We start from the raw sequence: 21,521 nt of genomic DNA, 5'->3' as shown, positions 1-21,521 counted from the left end.
TTTTATATCCTGCCAGGTTTGAGAAGTTGGACATCACCCCTAAAAGCGCCCAGAAGATTAAGCCCGTTCTGGAGCGCTGGATGGCCGAGGCTGAGGCCCGCCACCGGTCCGGCATGCAGAACCTGACCGACTTTATCGGCAGCGAGCCCTCCAAAAAGCGCAAGCGCCGGACCTCGTTCACCCCGCAGGCGCTGGAGATCCTCAACGCCCACTTTGAGAAGAACACGCACCCGTCGGGACAGGAAATGACGGAGATAGCCGAGAAGCTCAACTACGACCGGGAGGTGGTGCGCGTGTGGTTCTGCAACAAGAGGCAGGCCCTCAAGAACACCATCAAGCGCTTGAAACAGCCCGACATGGACCCGGCGGGGGCGCCGCTCGTGGACCCGCTGGGCGACGCCCTCGACGACCTGCCCAAATGAACAACAACCACAACGACAACAAGGCCAGCAAGATGGCGGACGGACCCACGGAAGCTTTGTGTTGTCTTTGTGATTCCCACACTTGTCGTGTACATGAAGCCCCGACCAGAGCAGACTAGAGACTACAATGTGATGTAAAAACTGTTGTCCATTATTTAGCAAACACGCCGCTTCTTCTGGCTCTTCGTTACCAAAGCCTTCTTTGACACTCAATCTTCTGCCTTTGAATGTTGTCAACTGATTTGTTTTACTGCAAATTATGCTGACAATTTCATTGAATGTATGAATGAAAAGTATGAATGTGTGGGCAAAAATTTGTAAAGCAACAAATATTTATGCACTGAATTTATCTGCATTAATTTTTTTTTGCACTTAATTTTAATTTTAATTTTTATACAAAAAATAAGTGTATGAAAATTCACTGTGAAAAAATAGAGTGCAGAAATATTTGTTACTTCACTCAACTTTTTAGACTGAATGCTTAATTTATTGTATTTTTTTGTATTAAATTCAGTATGTCAAAATTCAGTGTATAAAAATCCATTGTAAAAAAAAATTAAGTCTAAAATAATTAATTGCTAAAATATTTGTTGCTTCACTGAATTTTTTTTATACTGAATTTTTACACAGTAAAAAGAAAATATTTCAGTGCAAAAACAACTTCAGTGTACAAAAATGCAGTGCAAAAAAAAAAATTTGTTTAAAAATACAGTGTAAAACAAGACAGTGCAGAAAATTATTTTTTGTAGGAACTATAAACGAACAAACAAAACAAAATACTGAATTTTTACACAGTAAAAAGAAAATATTTCAGTGCAAAAACAACTTCAGTGTACAAAAATGCAGTGCAAAAAAATATATATATTTGTTTAAAAATACAGTGTAAAACAAGCCAGTGCAGAAAAGTATTTTTTGTAGGAACTATAACTGAACAAAAGGAAATTCCAGCACCAATTTTTTTACACAAAATTGTTATGCACTGATTTTTTTTACACGCTAAAAATTTTGATTCAGTGCAAAAAGATTCAGTGTATAAAAATTGACTGCAAAAAAATTTATTGTATAAAAATTCAGTGTAAAAAAATCAGTCCATTATATTTTTTGTAGGAGCTATAAAACTGACAAAAATACTTTTCTGCACCATTTTTTAAACTGATTTTTTTTTAAACACTTTTTTTCATTTTTCAGTTTTCATACACTGATTTTACGCACTAAAGGAAGTTAAATTCAGTTCAAAAATAAGTATAAAAATCATGTGGAAAAAAAGTCAGCGTATAAAAATTCAGTGCAAAAAAATTACTAGTATAAAAATTCAGTGCAGAAAATTATTTTTTGTCGGAACTATAAAACTAACAACAATTATTTTCTGCACCAATTTTTTTAACTGATTTTTTTTTTGCACAGAAATTCTATACGCTAATTTTTTTACGCTAAAAAAATTTAAATTTAAGAAATCATTGTATGAAAATTCAGTGTAAATAAATGCAGTGCTGAAAAGTATTTATAAAACTAACATGAAAAAAACCCTTTACTGCACCAATTTTTTCCCATGTATCTTTTATACACAGAATTGTATAAAATATGCAAATTCAGTATAAAAACAATTCTGTGCAAAAAATAACTTTCGTTAGAACTCTAAAAGTAAGAAAAAAACTTTTTGCAGTATAAAAAAATGTTATACAAAAGTTTTATGTATTAAAATTCTGTGTAAAAATGGTGCGAAAATGTCTTATTTTTAGAGTTCTAACCAAAAAATACTCTTTTGCGCATAATTCTTTTTATACTGAATTAGTGTTTTTATACAATTCAGTGTATAAAAATTCTGTGTAAAAAAAAAATTGGTGCTGAAAATGTGTTTTTTTTCATGTTAGTTTTATAGTTCCTACAAAACAAATACTTTTCTGCACTAAATAGTTTTATTTTATTATTTTTGATAGAACAATAAAACTAATTAAAAAAACAATTTCTGTTTTTTTACACAGAATTTTTATATACAAAATTTTTGTATGAAAATTCAAATTCAGTGTAAAAAATGTTAGAACAATAAAACTAACTTCTCTGCACTGAATTTCTATATCCTGAATTTGTACACATTGAATTGTAAACACATACATTTTGCTCACAAATGTTTATTCAATGAAATTGTCAGCATCATTTCATGTCAATAAATTGAAACATAAAAAAAATGCAGTTGCAGAAATGGAGTGTGAGCAAAAGCTTTGGCAACAAGGACACAAACGGACGTGCGGAGTAAACAGCAAACCAAATGAAAAGAGGATTTACCAAAGTTTGTTGCATCCAAGAATACTTTTCTAGTGTAAATGTGCTGCACATTTCTACATTTGTACCTGCAGACGGACGCTTGAAGTCATCCTTTCCCTCCTCCTGCATCCTCCCCGTGTAAATATTCCCAAAAGAATCCCACAAATGACGCTGACAAAAAGGATTATTTGTGTTTCACCTGCCAGTCTGACTTTGTACGACTTTTACAGAGCTTTCTCAAAGATCTCATGCCATTGTTTCACACCGCAGACCAGATGATGACGACGATGGTGATAAAGAAGGTGAGCTCCCGAGTCATCCTGTTGCCAAAGTCTTGATAGCCAAAGAACATCATCTCAAGGACTGACTTTCAGAGACCTTCTCTTTTTCTAAACTCCACCGCTCACTTTTAACAAACCAAAAAAGAAAAGAAAAAAACACCAATAAATAAACATGTCAAGCAGCTGCATTGTAAATCTTTAGCGTCGCCGTGGCAATATGTAAACAAACAAACAAAGCATGGAATATTTCAACAAAACCCTTTAAAAGTTCATTTCCTTTCACTTTCGGTTCCTTTTCACCTCAACTTCTTGTCAGTTCTTTCTTTCTACTCGCGTGTTCAACCTCCTCCGCTGTGCTATTTAGGAATTTTAATGACTACAAAATATTTTACTCTTAACAAACACCAGAACTTTGACCTCAAATTGTTGCTGATTTTTCCCCCAGAAGGACTGTAAAAGTGTTCATTGTACAGTCCAAACCTGCTGGGAAACATGCTTGTTGTTTTTACGGTTGGCCACTGTCATTGAAAAACTGTTATTTTTACGCTAAAATTCTGTTTTTTTCTTTCCTGCGCTGTTAATTGAAAAAGTGTACCATGTTTTCACATGTAAAGAAGTCTGTTACCCTAAAATTCTGGCAACTTAGCTGCCAGTTTTTGTTAATGTAAAATCGACACTTTTACAGTGCTTTACTGTAAATTAAGAAAGTACTTTTTTTATTTTTACAGTAAAATTCAACTGATATGTCACTTTTTTGCCGTAAAACCCACGCTAGTTGTTTTTACTTTTTTTTTTCTTTTTTTTTTTTTTTTTACAGTGAATTTTACCGTGAAATCTACAATTGTTTTAAAGTGCATTACTGTAAATGGAAAAATTATAGCACTTTTATTTTTACAGTAAAATTCTGGTGACTGAGCTGCAAGTTTTAGTTGTTTTTTTCACAAATATTTTTACAGTGCATTACAGTAAATTGAAAAACAGTATCATTGTTATTTTTACGGTAAATTCCGTCGACTGTCCTGACAGTTTTGTTTTTTACTGTAAAATATACATTTGTCGTTTTTACAGTGCATTGCTGTAAATGGAAAAGCTATCATTGTTATTTTTATGGTACAATTTTGTCAACTGAGCTCCTACTTTTTTCTTTTTTTTTTTACCGTAAAACCTATGCTTGTTGTTTTTACAGTGTGCCACTGTAATTGAAAAACTGTTATTTTCACAATAAAATTTTAGTTTTGTTTCTTTCCTGCACTGTAAATTGAAAAACTGTACCATGTTTTCACATATAAAGTCTTTTACCGTAAAATTCTGGCAACTTAGCTGCCAGGTTTGTTTTTTTTTACTGTAAAATCGACACTTTTACAGTGCTTTACTGTAAATTAAGAAATTACTTTTGTTATTTTTATGGTAAAACTGTCAACTGATATGCCACTTTTTTACCGTGAAACCTACGCCAGTTTTTTTTTTTAACTGAATTTTACCGTGAAATCTACAGTTGTTTTAAAGTGCATTACTGTAAATGGAAAAATGGTAGCACTTTTTTTTTTACATGTAAAATTCTGGCGACTGAGCTGCAAGTTTTAGGTTTTTCTTTACCATAAAATCCACAGATATACTTATACTTTACTTATATATACTTATATTTATATATATTTACAGTGCATTACAGTAAATTGAAAAACAGTATCATTGTTATTTTTACGGTAAATTCCGTCGCCTGTCCTGCCAGTTTTTTTTTTTACTGTTAAATATACATTTGTCATTATTACAGTGCATTACTGTAAACGGAAAAACTACCATTCTTATTTTTATGGTACAGTTGTGTCAACTGAGCTGCTACTTCTTTTTTTTTATAAAACCTACGCTAGTTGTTTTTACAGTGCATTACTGTAAATTGAAAAACGATACATCGATATTTTTACAGTGAATTTGCCAGAATTTTACTGTAAACCTACAGTCCTTGTTTTTACAGTGCATTACTGTAAATGGAAAAAACGTACCATTTTTCGTTACAGTAACATTTAGGTGACTGAGCTGCTTGTTTAGTTTTTTTTTTGCTGTAAAAGCTACTGAGTAATTTGACAGTGTTATGATCACCTCAAATAGGCCAATTATTCATGTTCCTCCCCTCCATTCTGACATTGTTGACATTTGAGCTTAATCAAAATGTGGAAAAAGCAGAAGTTATAGTTCCACTTTGGAGCAGATATATTCTATATTTTGTTCAATAATATTCTCTGAGGTCTCATCTTATCAAAAAGATGCAAAAATAATGCAGTTTAGGAAAATTGTGTAATTATTCTTGATTTATTTAAGTTGCACCTTAGCCTGCTCAGTGTATCCTCCGGTCATTGAATTTTGAGATCAACGATTTTTTTATTTTATTTTTTCGGTAACTAGTTTAAAAAACGGTTATATTCAAATGTTTAATTAAATCAGCAGTTAGCAGAAACGAAGGAAAAAAAAGAACAAAAATAAGTTTTCATACGTCGACACTGGAACCGGAAGTTGATATTTTAAAGACAAATCCGCGGACTCGCTCGTTGAGAAAAACATAAAAAAAAAAAAAAACAACAACAGTGTAATATTGTATACTTTGTCTGAAAGACCAAGGTCAAAAATGTATTTTTAATAAATAAATGCATTTTTTCTATGTTTTTTTTAATCCTACTTGCCAGTCCGCGGTGTTGTTTTTAAATAGCGAGTTCCGGTTCCGGTGTCGATGTACGTAAAAACATGTTTTTTTTGTGTTTCGTTTTTCTACTGAATGGTTGTTTTAGTTTTTGTCATATAAAATATTAAATAAAAAATTCCTACCGTGTTTTAGATGTAGTTTGATCCAAAATATAGACTGACTCAGCAGGCTCGTCTTTAAGCCTCTAAGTTTTCCTGTTTTGTTGTCAAGGGGCGGGGCCTACTTGTGTATGCGGCGTGCACCTGTCACTCACCTGCCACATCAACATCACCGCAATGCAGAAATGTGCAATTATTGATGTCGGTCCTAAACAACTCCCAACACAAAATTGAGTTTTACTGGGAATTATTTTGTATTTGTTTATGTTTTGTATTGACTTTGTCAGTGCTCGACCAAAGCTCTCTTTATTATGCACACTGTACAGAAAAATCACTTCATGATGTTGACAATCTTTCAAAAAAAAAATGACAGCAGGTTTTACCTCACATGTCTTTTTAGTTGTATTTATTTTGTCTTGTGTCCTGAAAATAGCTTTGTTTGCTCTTTATCAGACTTGGAAATTGAAATTATTGTCTCTCAACTAATTGATTTTTATGTCAGCAGTCTCGAAACCAAAGCCCAACATTTTTTTTTAAATGAAATGTAATTATTATGGATACATGGAGCAGTACGTTTGGTCAGTTTTGAGCTGCACTGTGTGGTTTTTTTAAGCTTCAAGTCCGTCTCACTGATTTGTACCATACAATTAGTAATAAACAACTTGTTTGACATGAAATGTTCTTTATGCATTCCTTTTTTGACATCACTTTGTCTTTGTGTAGAAGCATGTTAAATAAATACAACAAATATTCATATATTACATGTACGAACCCCGTTTCCATACGAGTTGGGAAATTGTGTTAGATGTAAATATAAACGGAATAGAATGATTTGCAAATCATTTTCAACCCATATTCAGTTGAATATGCTACAAAGACAACATATTTGATGTTCAAACTGATAAACTTTTTTTTTTTTGCAAATAATCATTAACTTTAGAATTTGATGCCAGCAACATGTGACAAAAAATTTGGGAAAAGTGGCAATAAATACTGATAAAGTTGAGGAATGCTCATCAAACACTTATTTGGAACATCCCACAGGTGAACAGGAAAATTGGGAACAGGTGGGTGCCATGATTGGGTATAAAAGTAGATTCCATGAAATGCTCAGTCATTCACAAACAAGAATGGGGCGAGGGTCACCACTTTGTCAACAAATGCGTGAGCAAATTGTTGAACAGTTTAAGAAAAACCTTTCTCAACCAGCTATTGCAAGAAATTTAGGGATTTCACCATCTACGGTCCGTAATATCATCAAAGGATTCAGAGAATCTGGAGAAATCACTGCACGTAAGCAGCTAAGCCCGTGACCTTTGATTCCTCAGGCTGTACTGCATCAACAAGCGACATCAGTGTGTAAAGGATATCACCACATGGGCTCAGGAACACTTCAGAAACCCACTGTCAGTAACTACAGTTGGTCGCTACATCTGTAAGTGCAAGTTAAAACTCTCCTATGCAAGGCGAAAACTGTTTATCAACAACACCCAGAAACGCCGTCGGCTTCTCTGGGCCTGAGCTCATCTAAGATGGACTGATACAAAGTGGAAAAGTGTTCTGTGGTCTGACGAGTCCACATTTCAAATTGTTTTTGGAAACTGTGGACGTCGTGTCCTCCGGACCAAAGAGGAAAAGAACCATCCGGATTGTTATAGGCGCAAAGTTGAAAAGCCAGCATCTGTGATGGTATGGGGGTGTATTAGTGCCCAAGGCATGGGTAACTTACACATCTGTGAAGGCACCATTAATGCTGAAAGGTACATACAGGTTTTGGAGCAACATATGTTGCCATCCAAGCAACGTTACCATGGACGCCCCTGCTTATTTCAGCAAGACAATGCCAAGCCACGTGTTACATCAACGTGGCTTCATAGTAAAAGAGTGCGGGTACTAGACTGGCCTGCCTGTAGTCCAGACCTGTCTCCCATCGAAAATGTGTGGCGCATTATGAAGCCTAAAATACCACAACGGAGACCCCCGGACTGTTGAACAACTTAAGCTGTACATCAAGCAAGAATGGGAAAGAATTCCACCTGAGAAGCTTCAAAAATGTGTCTCCTCAGTTCCCAAACGTTTACTGAGTGTTGTTAAAAGGAAAGGCCATGTAACACAGTGGTGAACATGCCCTTTCCCAACTACTTTGGCACGTGTTGCAGCCATGAAATTCTAAGTTGATTATTATTTGCAAAAAAAAATAAAGTTTATGAGTTTGAACATCAAATATCTTGTCTTTGTAGTGCATTCAATTGAATATGGGTTGAAAAGGATTTGCAAATCATTGTATTCCGTTTATATTTACATCTAACACAATTTCCCAACTCATATGGAAACAGGGTTTGTACATGTATTTATATTATTTATATATATATATATATATATATATATATATATATATATATATATATATATTCATATTATGATTTAATGGGTAAAGATTTATATTCATCTAAATATTATTAATATATATTAAAAATATATATATATTTAAAAAAATTTAATATATTAAAATAAATAATAACAGCAACATTGCTTAGTTTTAACAATTCAGAAGACTGCTGCTGTCAAAAAGTCTCACAGCTCTTGTTTACGTGTAGTGGGCATATTGGGAAGGTACTGCTTGTTAACACAATATCATAATCATGTAAGAGATGTCCTTGCTGTTCCTCTCTGCTGCATTCCGGTCAAAACAAAATAAATAAACACTCCTGAAGGAAAATAATCTTTTGATCTGTTCCTCGGCCGCACATAAAGAATGTTTCGTAAAAGCAGAATTAAATTGACCCGGCTGCGACCTCGTGCAACATATGGGACAACATATTAACAATTGTGCAGGAAGATGTTTATGTGAGGGGAGGTCAGCGCAGAAGGTTGGCCTCTCGTCAAAAATTGCAGACAAGACGAAGAAGACCGAGGCTTATAAAAATAAAAATTGGAAGCTTGTCTTTTGAGAGCTAACTCCACAAAGTTTGACACGGCTCTCCTGTCCTTTGAAGGCCAACAGACGGCTGAAGAGAAAGCAGTAAATAAATAAATAATCATGACTGATAAAAAAGCACAGAGCAGATACATTATTAATATTGGACTGGATGATGTTTTTTCCTCTTCAGCCCTGCAAGGATGATGGCAGACCTGTTTGCCTTTCTTATGTTTGCCTTTTTTAAATTGCTGACCCATAATTGTATTTTTGTTTATCACAGTAAATACCTTATTTTTCTCCCTCAGATAAAATACGACACCAAATATAATGAACTATTTATATGCACCTTCGTTGCAATGCAAAGAAACATCAGGTAGAACGCTAAAATGTCCCTTTATTGCTATTTTAAGATACTGCGCAAGTTAACTACATTACCCACAACCCCCTGCGCGTCAGTCATGTGATTCAACCTCGGACAGAGGCGCAGTCTTTGGATGATAACAAACCTCTTTTTGACTGTGTTCTGCGCCGTTAATGGTATTTTCACAATGTCGGGATCATAATTACGATATTGCTGACGTCCAAGAAAAGGTTTCGAGTCAGGGGAGATATTTTAAAAGCATACCAATGGCGGAAGTGGTGGAAGAGGTAAGGCTAGGATGCTAATGTTGACGTTTCATGCTAGTCAATGCTAACTAGCTTCTCAATACATCCACTTTTATACATTTTTACAACGCCAACTGGTTTAAACTCATCCTTTTTTGTCTCTTTTTGCGTATCTGTGCTATATTTATTCTCTAGGTTTAACATATCTATCCAAACGTAGCAGCTGCACTCATGTATTTTTTTATTGCAACTTTTTTGAATTAATGTCAAATATATTTTTCTACAAACAGAGCCGAAAATCAAGTGATGACTTCACGGATGAATCTGAGGTGAGAATAATTTGAATAATCATTCACGTGATATTATTGTGTCTTGTATTAAAAAGGCAGATTGACATTAGAAAGTTACGTATTGAGCCTCAACGATAAACATTCGCCTGAAAAGTGCTGTAAATTCCGGAATGTCTTTGAACTAGACACGGGTATTAATTGTATTATGGAAATGGTATTAGTTTATTTTTAATATGCATGCAATAATACAATGTGGTACTTCACATATTTATTGATATTTATGGTATATTACTTTTTCATTGCAACACATCTTAAAAAACAGTAGGAACAAGCTGAGCTTTTTTTAATCCTCTCCATTGATTGATTTATTTAAACTTTTATTCGTAGATTGCACAGTACAGTACATATTCTGTACAATTGACCACTAAATGGTAACACCCGAATAAGTTTTTCAACTTGTTTAAGTCGGGGTCCATGATACAGATATATACTATCATCATAATACAGTCATCACACAAGATAATTATCAGAGTATGTACATTGAATTATTTACATTATTTACAATCCGGGATGTGGAGGGGAGGTTAGGTTTGGTTGATATCAACACTTCAGTCATCAACAATTGCATCATCAGAGAAATGGACATTAGAACAGTGTAGGACTGACTTGGTAGGATATGTACAGCAAGTAGTGGACATAGTGAGAGAGATCAGAAAGCATAAGAACAAGTATCTACATTTGATTATTTATATTTGATTATTTACAATCCGGGGAGGTGGGATGTGGAAGGGAGGGTGTTAGTTTAGGGTTGAAGTTGCCTGGAGGTGTTCTTTTAGTGCGGTTTTGAAGGAGGATAGAGATGCACTTTCTTTTACACCTGTTTGGAGTGCATTCCACATTGATGTGGCATAGAAGGAGAATGAGTTAAGACATTTGTTAGATCGGAATCTGGGTTTAACGTGGTTAGTGGAGCTCCCCCTGGTGTTGTGGTTATGGCGGTCATTTACGTTAAGGAAGTAGTTTGACATGTACTTCGGTATCAGGGAGGTGTAGCGGTTTTTATAGACTAGGCTCAGTGCAAGTTGTTTTACTCTGTCCTCCACCCTGAGCCAGCCCATATTCGGTTCTTAGCAAGGTTTTACTCTTTTTAGTCCCCTCAACACCTGAGATTAAGAGAGTTGCAAGTAAATTAATCGATTTGATCGATGAATTTGATTAGAACTAGAGATGTCCGATAATGGCTTTTTTGCCGATATTCCGATATTGTCCAACTCTTAATTACCGATACCGATATCAACCGATACGATACATACAGTCGTGGAATTAACACATTATTATGCCTAAATTTGTTGTGATGCCCCGCTGGATGCATTAAACAATGTAACTTTACCATGAATTGATTAACGTGGACCCCGACTTAAAGAAGTTGAAAAACTTATTCGGGTGTTACCATTTAGTGGTCAATTGTACGGAATATGTACTGTACTGTGCAATCTACTAATACAAGTTTAAATCAATCAATTAAAAACAAGGTTTTCAAAAATAAGAGAACAACTTCAACTCCAATTATGGAAAAAAAGTGCCAACATGGCACTGCCATATTTATTATTGAAGTCACAAAGCGCTTTTTTTTTTAACATGCCTCAAAACAGCAGCTTGGAATTTGGGACATGATCTCCCTGAGATAATCCTAATACCCACTACAACTATGGGAAATACTATACTTTGACTTTCACAAAGTGCATTATTATTTTTAAGTTTTTTTAAACATGCCTCAAAACAACAGCTACAAAAACAATGAAGGCACACAGCTTCAGTCCAGAGTATACTAGAGCATACTTGCAAACCTTGGGGTGGCGGGGGGTGTATATTGTAGCGTCCCGGAAGAGTTAGTGCTGCAAGGGGTTCTGGGTATTTGTTCTGTTGTGTTTATGTTGTGTTACGGTGCGGATGTTCTCCCGAAATGTGTTTGTCATTCTTGTTTGGTGTGGGTTCACAGTGTGGCACATATTTGTAACAGTGTTAAAGTTGTTTATATGGCCACCCTCAGTGTGACCTGTATGGCTATTGACCAAGTTTGCTTGGCATTCACTTATGTGTGTGTAAAAGCCGCATATATTATGTGAGTGGGCCGGCACGCTGTTTGTATGGAGGAAAAGCGGACGTGACGACAGGTTGTAGAGGACGCTAAAGGCAGTGCCTTTAAGGCACCCCCCCCAATAATGTTGTCCGGGTGGAAATCGGGAGAAATTCGGGAGAATGGTTGCCCCGGGAGATTTTCGGGAGGGGCACTGAAATTCGTGAGTCTCCCGGGAAAATCGGGAGGTTGAACCCGATACCGATAATTTCCGATATTACATTTTAAAGCATTTATCGGCCGATAATATCGGCAGGCCGATATTATCGGCAGGCCGATATTATCGGACATCTCTATTTAGTACAAAGGTTCGATTTATATTCGGGGTTTTTTCGATTAAGCGTCCAATGATAACAAAAATCCGGACCGCATAAAAGAAGGTAAAACTAGTTGAATAGAAGGTAAAAGTAGGTAATATAAGTGAATTAAAGGCAAAAGAAGGTGACACATTTTGAAATAAGGAGTATTCAGCCTGTTGTTCACTATTCTTTATTTATTTTAAATTGCCTTTCAAATGTCTATTTTTGGTGTTGGGTTTTATCAAATAAATTTCACCCAAAAATGCGACTTATACTCCAGTGTGACTTATATATGTTTGTTTCCTTCTTTATTATGCATTTTCGGCCGGTGCGACTTATACTCCAGAGCGACTTATACTCCGAAAAATAGGGTACCTTTTGAAGGGCGCAGAGCACATCGCTCTAACTATCATCACAATGGCGTGTGACGTCATCACTGCCTGTATAATGCGCGCCACTTTTCGGCGGTCAAAACAAACACTATCCTTAATCTTCATTTATTTATGTTAATGCGATGATTTTATGAATTACATGCGTTAACGTTGACAGCCCTCGATAAAAGGTAAATAGAAGGTAAAAGTAGGTAAAGGTAGTACATAAAATGTAAAAAGTAGTTAAAATAAGGTAAATAAAAGGTAATAGAAGGAATATAGTAGGTAAAATAAGTTAATAAAATGTCAAATTAAAAAAAGGTACCGGTACATAAGAGAGGTAAAGATAGTAAACAAAATGAAGGTAGTAAACAAAATGTAAATAGAAGGTAATTAAAAGGTAAAAGAAGGAATATAAAAGGTAAAAAAAAGCAAATAAAAGGTAAAAGAAGTTAAAAAAAAAAGGAAAATAAAAGACAAAATAGGTTAATAAAAGGTAAAAAAAGAAAAAAGAAAAGAAGGTAAAACTAAGTAAATAGGAAGCAAAAGAAGGTTAAGTTAATAAATAATAGGTTAAGGTGGTAAATAAAAGGTTAATGTAGCAAATAAAATGTAAATAGACGGTAATTAAAAGGTAAAAAAAGGAATATAAAAGGTAAAAAAAGGAAAATAAAAGATAAAATAGGTTAATAAAAGGTTAAAAAAAGGGTAAAAGAAGGTAAATAGGAAGTAAAAGAAGGGTAAGGTAGTAAATGAAAGGTTAAGGTAGTAAAAAAAGGGTTAAACAAAGTAAATAGGAAGTAAAAGAAGGTTAAGGTAGTAAAAAAGGTTAAGGTAGTAAAAAAAAAAGGAGGTAATTAAAAAGTAAAAAAAGGAATATAGATGGTAAAATAAGTAAATAAAAGGTGAAATAATCAATCAATCAATGTTTATTTATATAGCCCTAAATCACAAGTGTCTCAAAGGGCTGCACAAGCCACAACGACATCCTCGGTACAAAGCCCACATAAGGGCAAGGAAAAACTCACCCCAGTGGGACGTCGATGTGAATGACTATGAGAAACCTTGGAGAGGACCGCATATGTGGGTAACCCCCCCCTCTAGGGGAGACCGAAAGCAATGGATGTCGAGTGGGTCTGACATAATATTGTGAGAGTCCAGTCCATAGTGGATCCAACATAATAGTAAGAGTCCAGTCCATAGTGGGGTCAGCAGGACACCATCCCGAGCGGAGACGGGTCAGCAGCGCAGAGATGTTCCCAGCCGATGCACAGGCGAGCGGTCCACCCCGGGTCCCGACTCTGGACAGCCAGCACTTCATCCATGGCCACAGGACCTGTTCCCCCCCCCCCTCCACAAGGGAGAGGGGAGCAGAAGAGAAAAGAAAAGAAACGGCAGATCAACTGGTCTAAAAGGGGGGTCTATTTAAAGGCTAGAGTATACAAATTAGTTTTAAGATGGGACTTAAATGCTTCTACTGAGGTAGCATCTCTAATTGTTACCGGGAGGGCATTCCATAGTACTGGAGCCCGAATAGAAAACGCTCTATAGCCCGCAGACTTTTTTTGGGCTCTGGGAATCACTAATAAGCCGGAGTTCTTTGAACGCAGATTTCTTGCCGGGACATATGGTACAATGCAATCGACAAGATAGGATGGAGCTAGACCGTGTAGTATTTTATACGTAAGTAGTAAAACCTTAAAGTCACATCTTATGTGCACAAATAAGATAAATAGAAGGTAAAAGTAGGTAAATATAATGTAAATAAAATGCAAAAGAAGGAATATACAGGTAAAAGCCAGTAAATTAGAATATTTTGAAAAACTTGATTTATTTCAGTAATTGCATTCAAAAGGTGTAACTTGTACATTATATTTATTCATTGCACACAGACTGATGCATTCAAATGTTTATTTCATTTAATTTTGATGATTTGAAGTGGCAACAAATGAAAATCCAAAATTCCGTGTGTCACAAAATTAGAATATTACTTAAGGCTAATACAAAAAAGGGATTTTTAGAAATGTTGGCCAACTGAAAAGTATGAAAATGAAAAATATGAGCATGTACAATACTCAATACTTGGTTGGAGCTCTTTTTGACTCAATTACTGCGTTAATGCGGCGTGGCATGGAGTCGATGAGTTTCTGGCACTGCTCAGGTGTTATGAGAGCCCAGGTTGCTCTGATAGTGGCCTTCAACTCTTCTGTGTTTTTGGGTCTGGCATTCTGCATCTTCCTTTTCACAATACCCCACAGATTTTCTATGGGGCTAAGGTCAGGGGAGTTGGCGGGCCAATTTAGAACAGAAATACCATGGTCCGTAAACCAGGCACGGGTAGATTTTGCGCTGTGTGCAGGCGCCAAGTCCTGTTGGAACTTGAAATCTCCATCTCCATAGAGCAGGTCAGCAGCAGGAAGCATGAAGTGCTCTAAAACTTGCTGGTAGACGGCTGCGTTGACCCTGGATCTCAGGAAGCAGAGTGGACCGACACCAGCAGATGACATGGCACCCCAAACCATCACTGATGGTGGAAACTTTACACTAGACTTCAGGCAACGTGGATCCTGTGCCTCTCCTGTCTTCCTCCAGACTCTGGGACCTCGATTTCCAAAGGAAATGCAAAATTTGCTTGGTTGGGTGATGGTTTGGGGTGCCATGTCATCTGCTGGTGTCGGTCCACTCTGTTTCCTGAGATCCAGGGTCAATGCAGCCGTCTACCAGCAAGTTTTAGAGCACTTCATGCTTCCTGCTGCTGACCTGCTCTATGGAGATGGAGATTTCAAGTTCCAACAGGACTTGGCGCCTGCACACAGCGCAAAATCTACCCGTGCCTGGTTTACGGACCATGGTATTTCTGTTCTAAATTGGCCCGCCAACTCCCCTGACCTTAGCCCCATAGAAAATCTGTGGGGTATTGTGAAAAGGAAGATGCAGAATGCCAGACCCAAAAACGCAGAAGAGTTGAAGGCCACTATCAGAGCAACCTGGGCTCTCATAACACCTGAGCAGTGTCATAAACTCATCGACTCCATGCCACGCCGCATTAACGCAGTAATTGAGGCAAAAGGAGCTCCAACCAAGTATTGAGTATTGTACATGCTCATATTTTTCATTTTCATACTTTTGAGTTGGCCAACATTTCTAAAAATCCCTTTTTTGTATTAGCCTTAAGTAATATTCTAATTTTGTGACACACGGAATTTTGGATTTTCATTTGTTGCCACTTCAAATCATCAAAATTAAATGAAATAAACATTTGAATGCATCAGTCTGTGTGCAATGAATAAATATAATGTACAAGTTACACCTTTTGAATGCAATTACTGAAATAAATCAAGTTTTTCAAAATATTCTAATTTACTGGCTTTTACCTGTAGAAGGTAAGATATGTTAAATATATGTAAAACAAGGCCAAAAAGGTAAATTGAAGATCAATAAAAAGTAAAGTAAGTTATATAGAAGGTACAAAAAAAGAATACAGTTGGTAAAAGCAATCAAAGAAGATAAATGGATGGTAATGAAGATTAGACAAACATCTTTTGTTTATTTTAACTCTTTTCCCTAAAATACATATTGAGGCTATAAACTAATACTTGATTAATTGAACAAACTAATGGATAGATTACTCAAATATTCGTTCGCTGCATCCATAAAATAAATAAATGCAACTTGCTTCAACGAAGGAAGAGAAGGACAACATCTCCATTGTTTAATAAGCTAAGCACCGCCTGTGTCCTCCCACTGTCTACTGTGTGCTTAGTTTGTGTGTTTGTTTGTGTGTGTTTTTGTGTGTGTGTGTGTGTTTTTGTTAGTCTCGCTTTCAGCTGCAAGACTGGGACTCCCGACCTCAATATCGCCAAAGTCGTTGACAAATAACCGGGCAGGCAGTAAATGGCAAAAGTTTGAAACTAGCGAGTTTCTCTCTGGGGATAAATTTTGCCTTTTTGATGTTGGATACGGCGGCGCTGGCCGTGACAAATGCCCTCGCATCAAAAAATCTCACAACCATAATACAGAGGAAATAGCCTCGATATGGCATTGTTGAGTGGGAAGGGATTGTTTTTGAAAATAACATTTTTTCCACGCTCTTACCCCCTCCCGCCCTCCATCCACCCCCTGCGCCTCAGTAGGACATAATGGCAGACAATGTTTGGGGTTGGATGCACCCTGTGGGCAGCCACGCACTGTGCAGCATCGGTTATAAAGAGTAATATGTGACCGCCAGTCTCGCTCCCTGCCGCCCCAATACTCCAAGTGGGCTTTATGAGAAGACAAAACGCGTGGATTTTGGCGTGGACGAAGCCCCTCGGGAGAAAATGAAAATTACGGAGCTGCATTTCACACAAGATGGTGGGAATGATGATAATAATTGTGTGTTTCTGTCCCACGCACGGCATGGAAGACACACAATCCCATGGTAATACAAATGCACGCCCTGAAAAGTTGTTTTATTGACATTCGGGTTAATAATCCACTGTTTATCCATGCTGCTTGTTCATTTTTAAAGAAAGGGGGGGTTCTTTCAAAAACTGCCTGAGTTTGCAGTGAGACTGGTTGATACATCACATCACATCACAGCATATCATAGCAACCCTCAACAGTAACTCCATAGTACAGCGGAACCTCGATTCACAAACTTAATTGGTTCTTCAACAGAGTTTGTAAATAGAAATGTTTGTATAGTGAAGCAAATGTCTCCATAAGAAACAATGTAAATATAAATAATGTGTTCCATCCATATTTTAGTGAAGGTTTGAACACAATATAAAGTGCTATACAGCAACCACCAAGAAATTAAAAATAAAAATAAAAAAAGTTGTTTTTTTTTTTTTAATTAAATCAACATAAAAACACATTATATACATTATATATCAATATTAGGGCTGCAACAACTAATTGATTAAATCGATTAAAATCGATTATAAAAATAGTTGGCGATTAATTTAGTCATCGATTCGTTGGATCTATGCTATGCGCATGCGCAGAGGCAATTTTTTATATCTTTAAAAAAACATTTTTTTTTAATGTTTATTTGTTTTTTTATAAACCTTTATTTATGAACTGCAACATGTACAAACAGCTGAGAAACAATAATCAAAATAAGTATGGTGCCAGTATGCTGTTTTTCTTCCAATAAAATACTGGAAAGGATAGAACTGTAGTTTGTCTCTTTTATCCGATTATTAATCGATTAATCGAAGTAATAATCGACAGATTAATCTATTATCAAATTAATCTTTAGTTGCAGCCCTAATCAATATAGATCAATACAGTGTGCAGGGATACAGTCTGAAAGCACACCTGATTGTATTTCTTTATGAAAAAAAAAAAGTTAACTTTATTTAAATCAACAAGCCAAAACAACAATGACAAGTTGGACTGTCCTGTATGCGCTGCTCTGCCGACACGCGCGCGCACACAGAAGTGCCTTTGGTGCCCTCACAAATGATCAGAAATGTCAAAAATCCTTGACTTTAACAACCGTATTGATGGAATAATAAATGTTTAAAAAAAGTGAAATCCACTTACATTAACATCGCAGCTGACGGGGGAAAAGGAGCAGACAGACAGAGGGAAAGAAGGAAGAGGGCAGTGCGTGCGCGCTTGAAAGAGGCGCCGCTGAACGAGCGATAGCTCTTCTCCTCTGCTGTAAAATAAGTTTCCTTTGGCATTTTTTCCATAAAAATCCGGTCTTGTGATCACAATTTAGTGATTCCCTCCTTCTTGCCACACTGGTCTGTTGTCTTTTTGGGACTCATATTGAGTTAGCAAAATGGACAAAACTTGTCAAAAGGGGAAAAAACACAGAAAAGGCACATACGCCGAAGCAATGTGGAGTGACAATTGTAAATTCTGGACTATACGCCGCTGCTATTTTCCTACGCTTTAAACGGTGCGGCTAATTTATAGATTTTTCTTTGCTAACGGCCATAAGGTTTTGTGTTCAATAGTTTTCATTAAACACAATCAAACATACTGAAATTGTGTGTTATTGTTTGTGCTATGGTGCCATGTTGTGGACGAGTTCGCTCCCTGCAGGTGTTGCGGGTTGAAAATGTACTTAATGCCTTCAACTGGAAGTAAAACCATCCATATAGTGTCTGTTTAAAAGGATTCTTCATTCATCACTCCAAACAACGTTTTTTAAGTCTTACAATATAACTAAAACAATTCATACTTACTAATCTGTCCCATGTCTGTAGGAGTGTTTTCATGCATATTTTTACGTGCTATCGTAATGTAAGCGAGCGTTGTTCGCATTAGCTAATATGCTAACATGTTTACGAGTGTCTTTGTTAGTATTATTGTATTACAATGGCATTCTTTTTGGATTGTTTCAGTTCCACTAATTTCCCAGTAAATTCACCAAAACGTCACCATGGAGTTATTGAGTGTGTTCAGCAGCTAGTGGATCCATGACGATGACTTCTGTTTTGTTTGATCAGCTGTTTTACTGCCGTGTTACAAAGTCCGCTTAGAAACAATTATTGTATGTAAATAAATATTTACAAAATCTTTCTATGTAAATAACTCACTTCACAATATATATCTGCAGCTTATTGTCCAGTGCAGCTAATACATGGAAAAAAAATTTTTTTTCTAAAACTTAGTGGATGTAGCTTATATACCCGGGGCATTCTATAAAATACGGTCGTAGTGTACTGAGCACCAAGTGACGGGGAGTGCTCTGCCTTCCCAAAAATGCTGCGCCCTGCTTTTTGCCTGCAGGTGTGTACACAGAAATCTAAAAAGTTCGTAAATCCAAAAGTTCGCAAATAGAGGTTCAAAAATCGAGGTTCCACTGTGTGTATTTGTAGAACATGCATGGGGATTTTCTCTTGTGCTCGTTATGAATGTTGTCTGAAGGAAGCGCCTCAGGAGTCTACTTTGTCAACCAGGAGGAGGACAGCGAGGAGGAGCCCAAGCTGAAATACGAGCGCCTCTCCAACGGCGTGACGGAAATCCTCCAGAACGACGCAGCCAGCTGTATGACCGTCCATGACAAGGTAGAGGTCAAAGGCCGTTCTTCTTCAAAGTCCCCTCTAAACATTGTTGTCTCGCCGCCCCACCAAACCCTTTCCTTCTCATCATGGAGGTTCTTTGTTACTTTCATGCCAACACTAATGTTATGGAACTGGTGCGAGGTGTGGGACAAAGACTGGGGTATGAGAGGACATTTTACTTCATTACTGAGACAAGGATGCATGATTCTTCTTTACGGCAAAGTTAAGTTAGAATGAACAATATTTATTTTTTTAAACTGATAACATCATGCTTCTCAAGACCGATAACTTACTTATATCAACATTTTTAGTGTAGATTTAAGTTTAGTTTGTGCACACCTGGCAGTAAGAAAGAGTTAAAGTTAAAGATTGCAGGGTGTCATGTTCAAACACTGATGACATCTATTAAACAAGACAAGAGGCAAAGAATTAAACAGAGACAGAATTCAATTTGGACTCAATTGAGGAGACACACCTGGACACACTGTACCCTTGTACAGTATCTCCAGCACGCTCTGCCAAAAGATTGCATGCCTCCTCCTTTTATTTTGGACCCTCGCCGACCACATGGCCACCGCTGTTTCCAAAGGACAAAGGTCGTAAAAAAGTTCACAGAAAAGGTCGTAAACAATTCACAGGAAAGGTCAGTTCAAAAAGAGTTCGTATAATAGTTCAATAATACTTCCATAAAATAGTTCAAAAAGAGTTCCTAAAATACTTCTAAAAGAGTTCGTCTGGAAATTGGGCAGATCCTGCCATCTGTCCGCTTTGAAGTCCTTGGGCCAGAACAACATCCTTCTGTTGATTACCATACATGAAAGAACACAGAAAACCCTTCCTGTGGCTCTCCCCCTTACACAGTGGTGTTTTACGAGCCTTACTCTTAGTAGGCCTCAAAGACAGCCCCTGTCCTTTTGCCTGGAACTCATTTCAACACAAAGTTTTTTGTGATAACTTACAAACAATTATTCTAACCAGGGTTTCCCCTTGATGTAATTAAATGTGGCGCGCCGCCACTGCATTTTTATTACCGCCACACTTTGAAAATTACATTTGAAAAGAAATTAAAGTAACATAATATGTTGTAGCCCCCAGAGGAAATCACACCAAGTCAGACGCTATTTTTAACATTTATTACCAATCTTATGATAATAAACAACGGCATAATTCCAACAGGTTTTACCTCCAGTGCAAACACTTTTGTCTCGTGATTCCGCGCCTTACCAGCCACACAACAGTACTTCCTCGTTCGCCGCCAATCAACTTTCAGGCACAGACGTTGTGTTTGTAAACATGGAGAAAATTTGACCTCAAATCCAAACCTCAAAAAATTAACATAAGCTGTTCGTTACAGTATGAATTGAGATATATATATATATATATATATATATATATATATATATATATATATATATATATATATATATATATATATATATATATATAGCCTATTATTTACACACTATTGTCAAGTGATGTACCGAAAAGTTGATCACCAAAAACCGCGCTGCCGAACCCGGATGTCAACAAAACGCACGCCATTGTCTGGAGCTTTGTCAGCATGTCTGTGATGTGGACATGATGTTTATATATATATACATATATATATATATATATATATATATATTGCAGATATACCCGCGGACAGCCATCTACAAAGTGCAAATATTAAGAGGACAGTGGCGGCTTTTAAGGAGAGAAAGTGCAACTAGAACAACAGCGCCAAGCAAGTGTGACATCATGCTCGCTGCAGCGCGCCTCTTTCGTCAGGGACAGAAGTAGAGTCTCTAAACGTAAAAGTACATTCTATAATCCAATTCAATCCAATACACTTTATTTGTATAGCACATTTAAACAACCAAAATGTTTCCAAAGTGCTGCACAACAATATTAAAAACAATATTCAAATATTATCCTTAGCTCCACCAATGACTGAATAAAAACAAAAAAAATAAATATAAAAACAATATAAAAATAAATATGATTAAAAACGATTTTAAAGGGTAAAACCAATTAAAACTATAAATAGAAATCAAAATTTAAAAACACGGAGGACCACACAACTCACGTAGTATAATAACACCTGAAGAAGATGCTCGATTTATTGCTAGTTGTTTTTGATTTTTTCAAAAG

The 21,521-nt window shown here is 36.4% G+C and overlaps 2 protein-coding genes across 6 annotated transcripts in view; both read left to right on the top strand.

Moving 5' to 3' along the window:
- pou6f2 (POU class 6 homeobox 2) overlaps positions 1-732 on the top strand; it is a 251,247-nt gene extending 250,515 nt beyond the window's left edge. For 4 of the 5 annotated variants that reach the window (XM_061965060.1, XM_061965059.1, XM_061965056.1 and 1 more), the window contains one exon: positions 1-732. This exon is cut by the window's left edge and continues 92 nt beyond it. In XM_061965060.1, the coding sequence (XP_061821044.1) occupies positions 1-422 (422 nt within the window). In that variant the 3' untranslated portion in view covers positions 423-732. The other variant, XM_061965057.1, reaches the window with a different exon arrangement.
- An 8,402-nt stretch (positions 733-9,134) lies between these two features.
- vps41 (VPS41 subunit of HOPS complex) overlaps positions 9,135-21,521 on the top strand; it is a 51,848-nt gene continuing 39,461 nt past the window's right edge. Inside the window, exons 1-3 of the mRNA XM_061965061.1 lie at positions 9,135-9,326; positions 9,575-9,613; positions 19,284-19,391. Coding sequence (XP_061821045.1) covers positions 9,213-9,326; positions 9,575-9,613; positions 19,284-19,391 — 261 coding nt within the window. The 5' untranslated portion in view covers positions 9,135-9,212. The remainder of the gene's footprint in view (positions 9,327-9,574; positions 9,614-19,283; positions 19,392-21,521) is intronic.

Source organism: Nerophis lumbriciformis, linkage group LG07 (assembly GCF_033978685.3).
Source record: "Nerophis lumbriciformis linkage group LG07, RoL_Nlum_v2.1, whole genome shotgun sequence".
Lineage (NCBI taxonomy): Eukaryota > Metazoa > Chordata > Actinopteri > Syngnathiformes > Syngnathidae > Nerophis > Nerophis lumbriciformis.
Note: the sequence above shows the minus strand (reverse complement) of the source record. Positions and strands in the feature narration are given on the sequence as shown.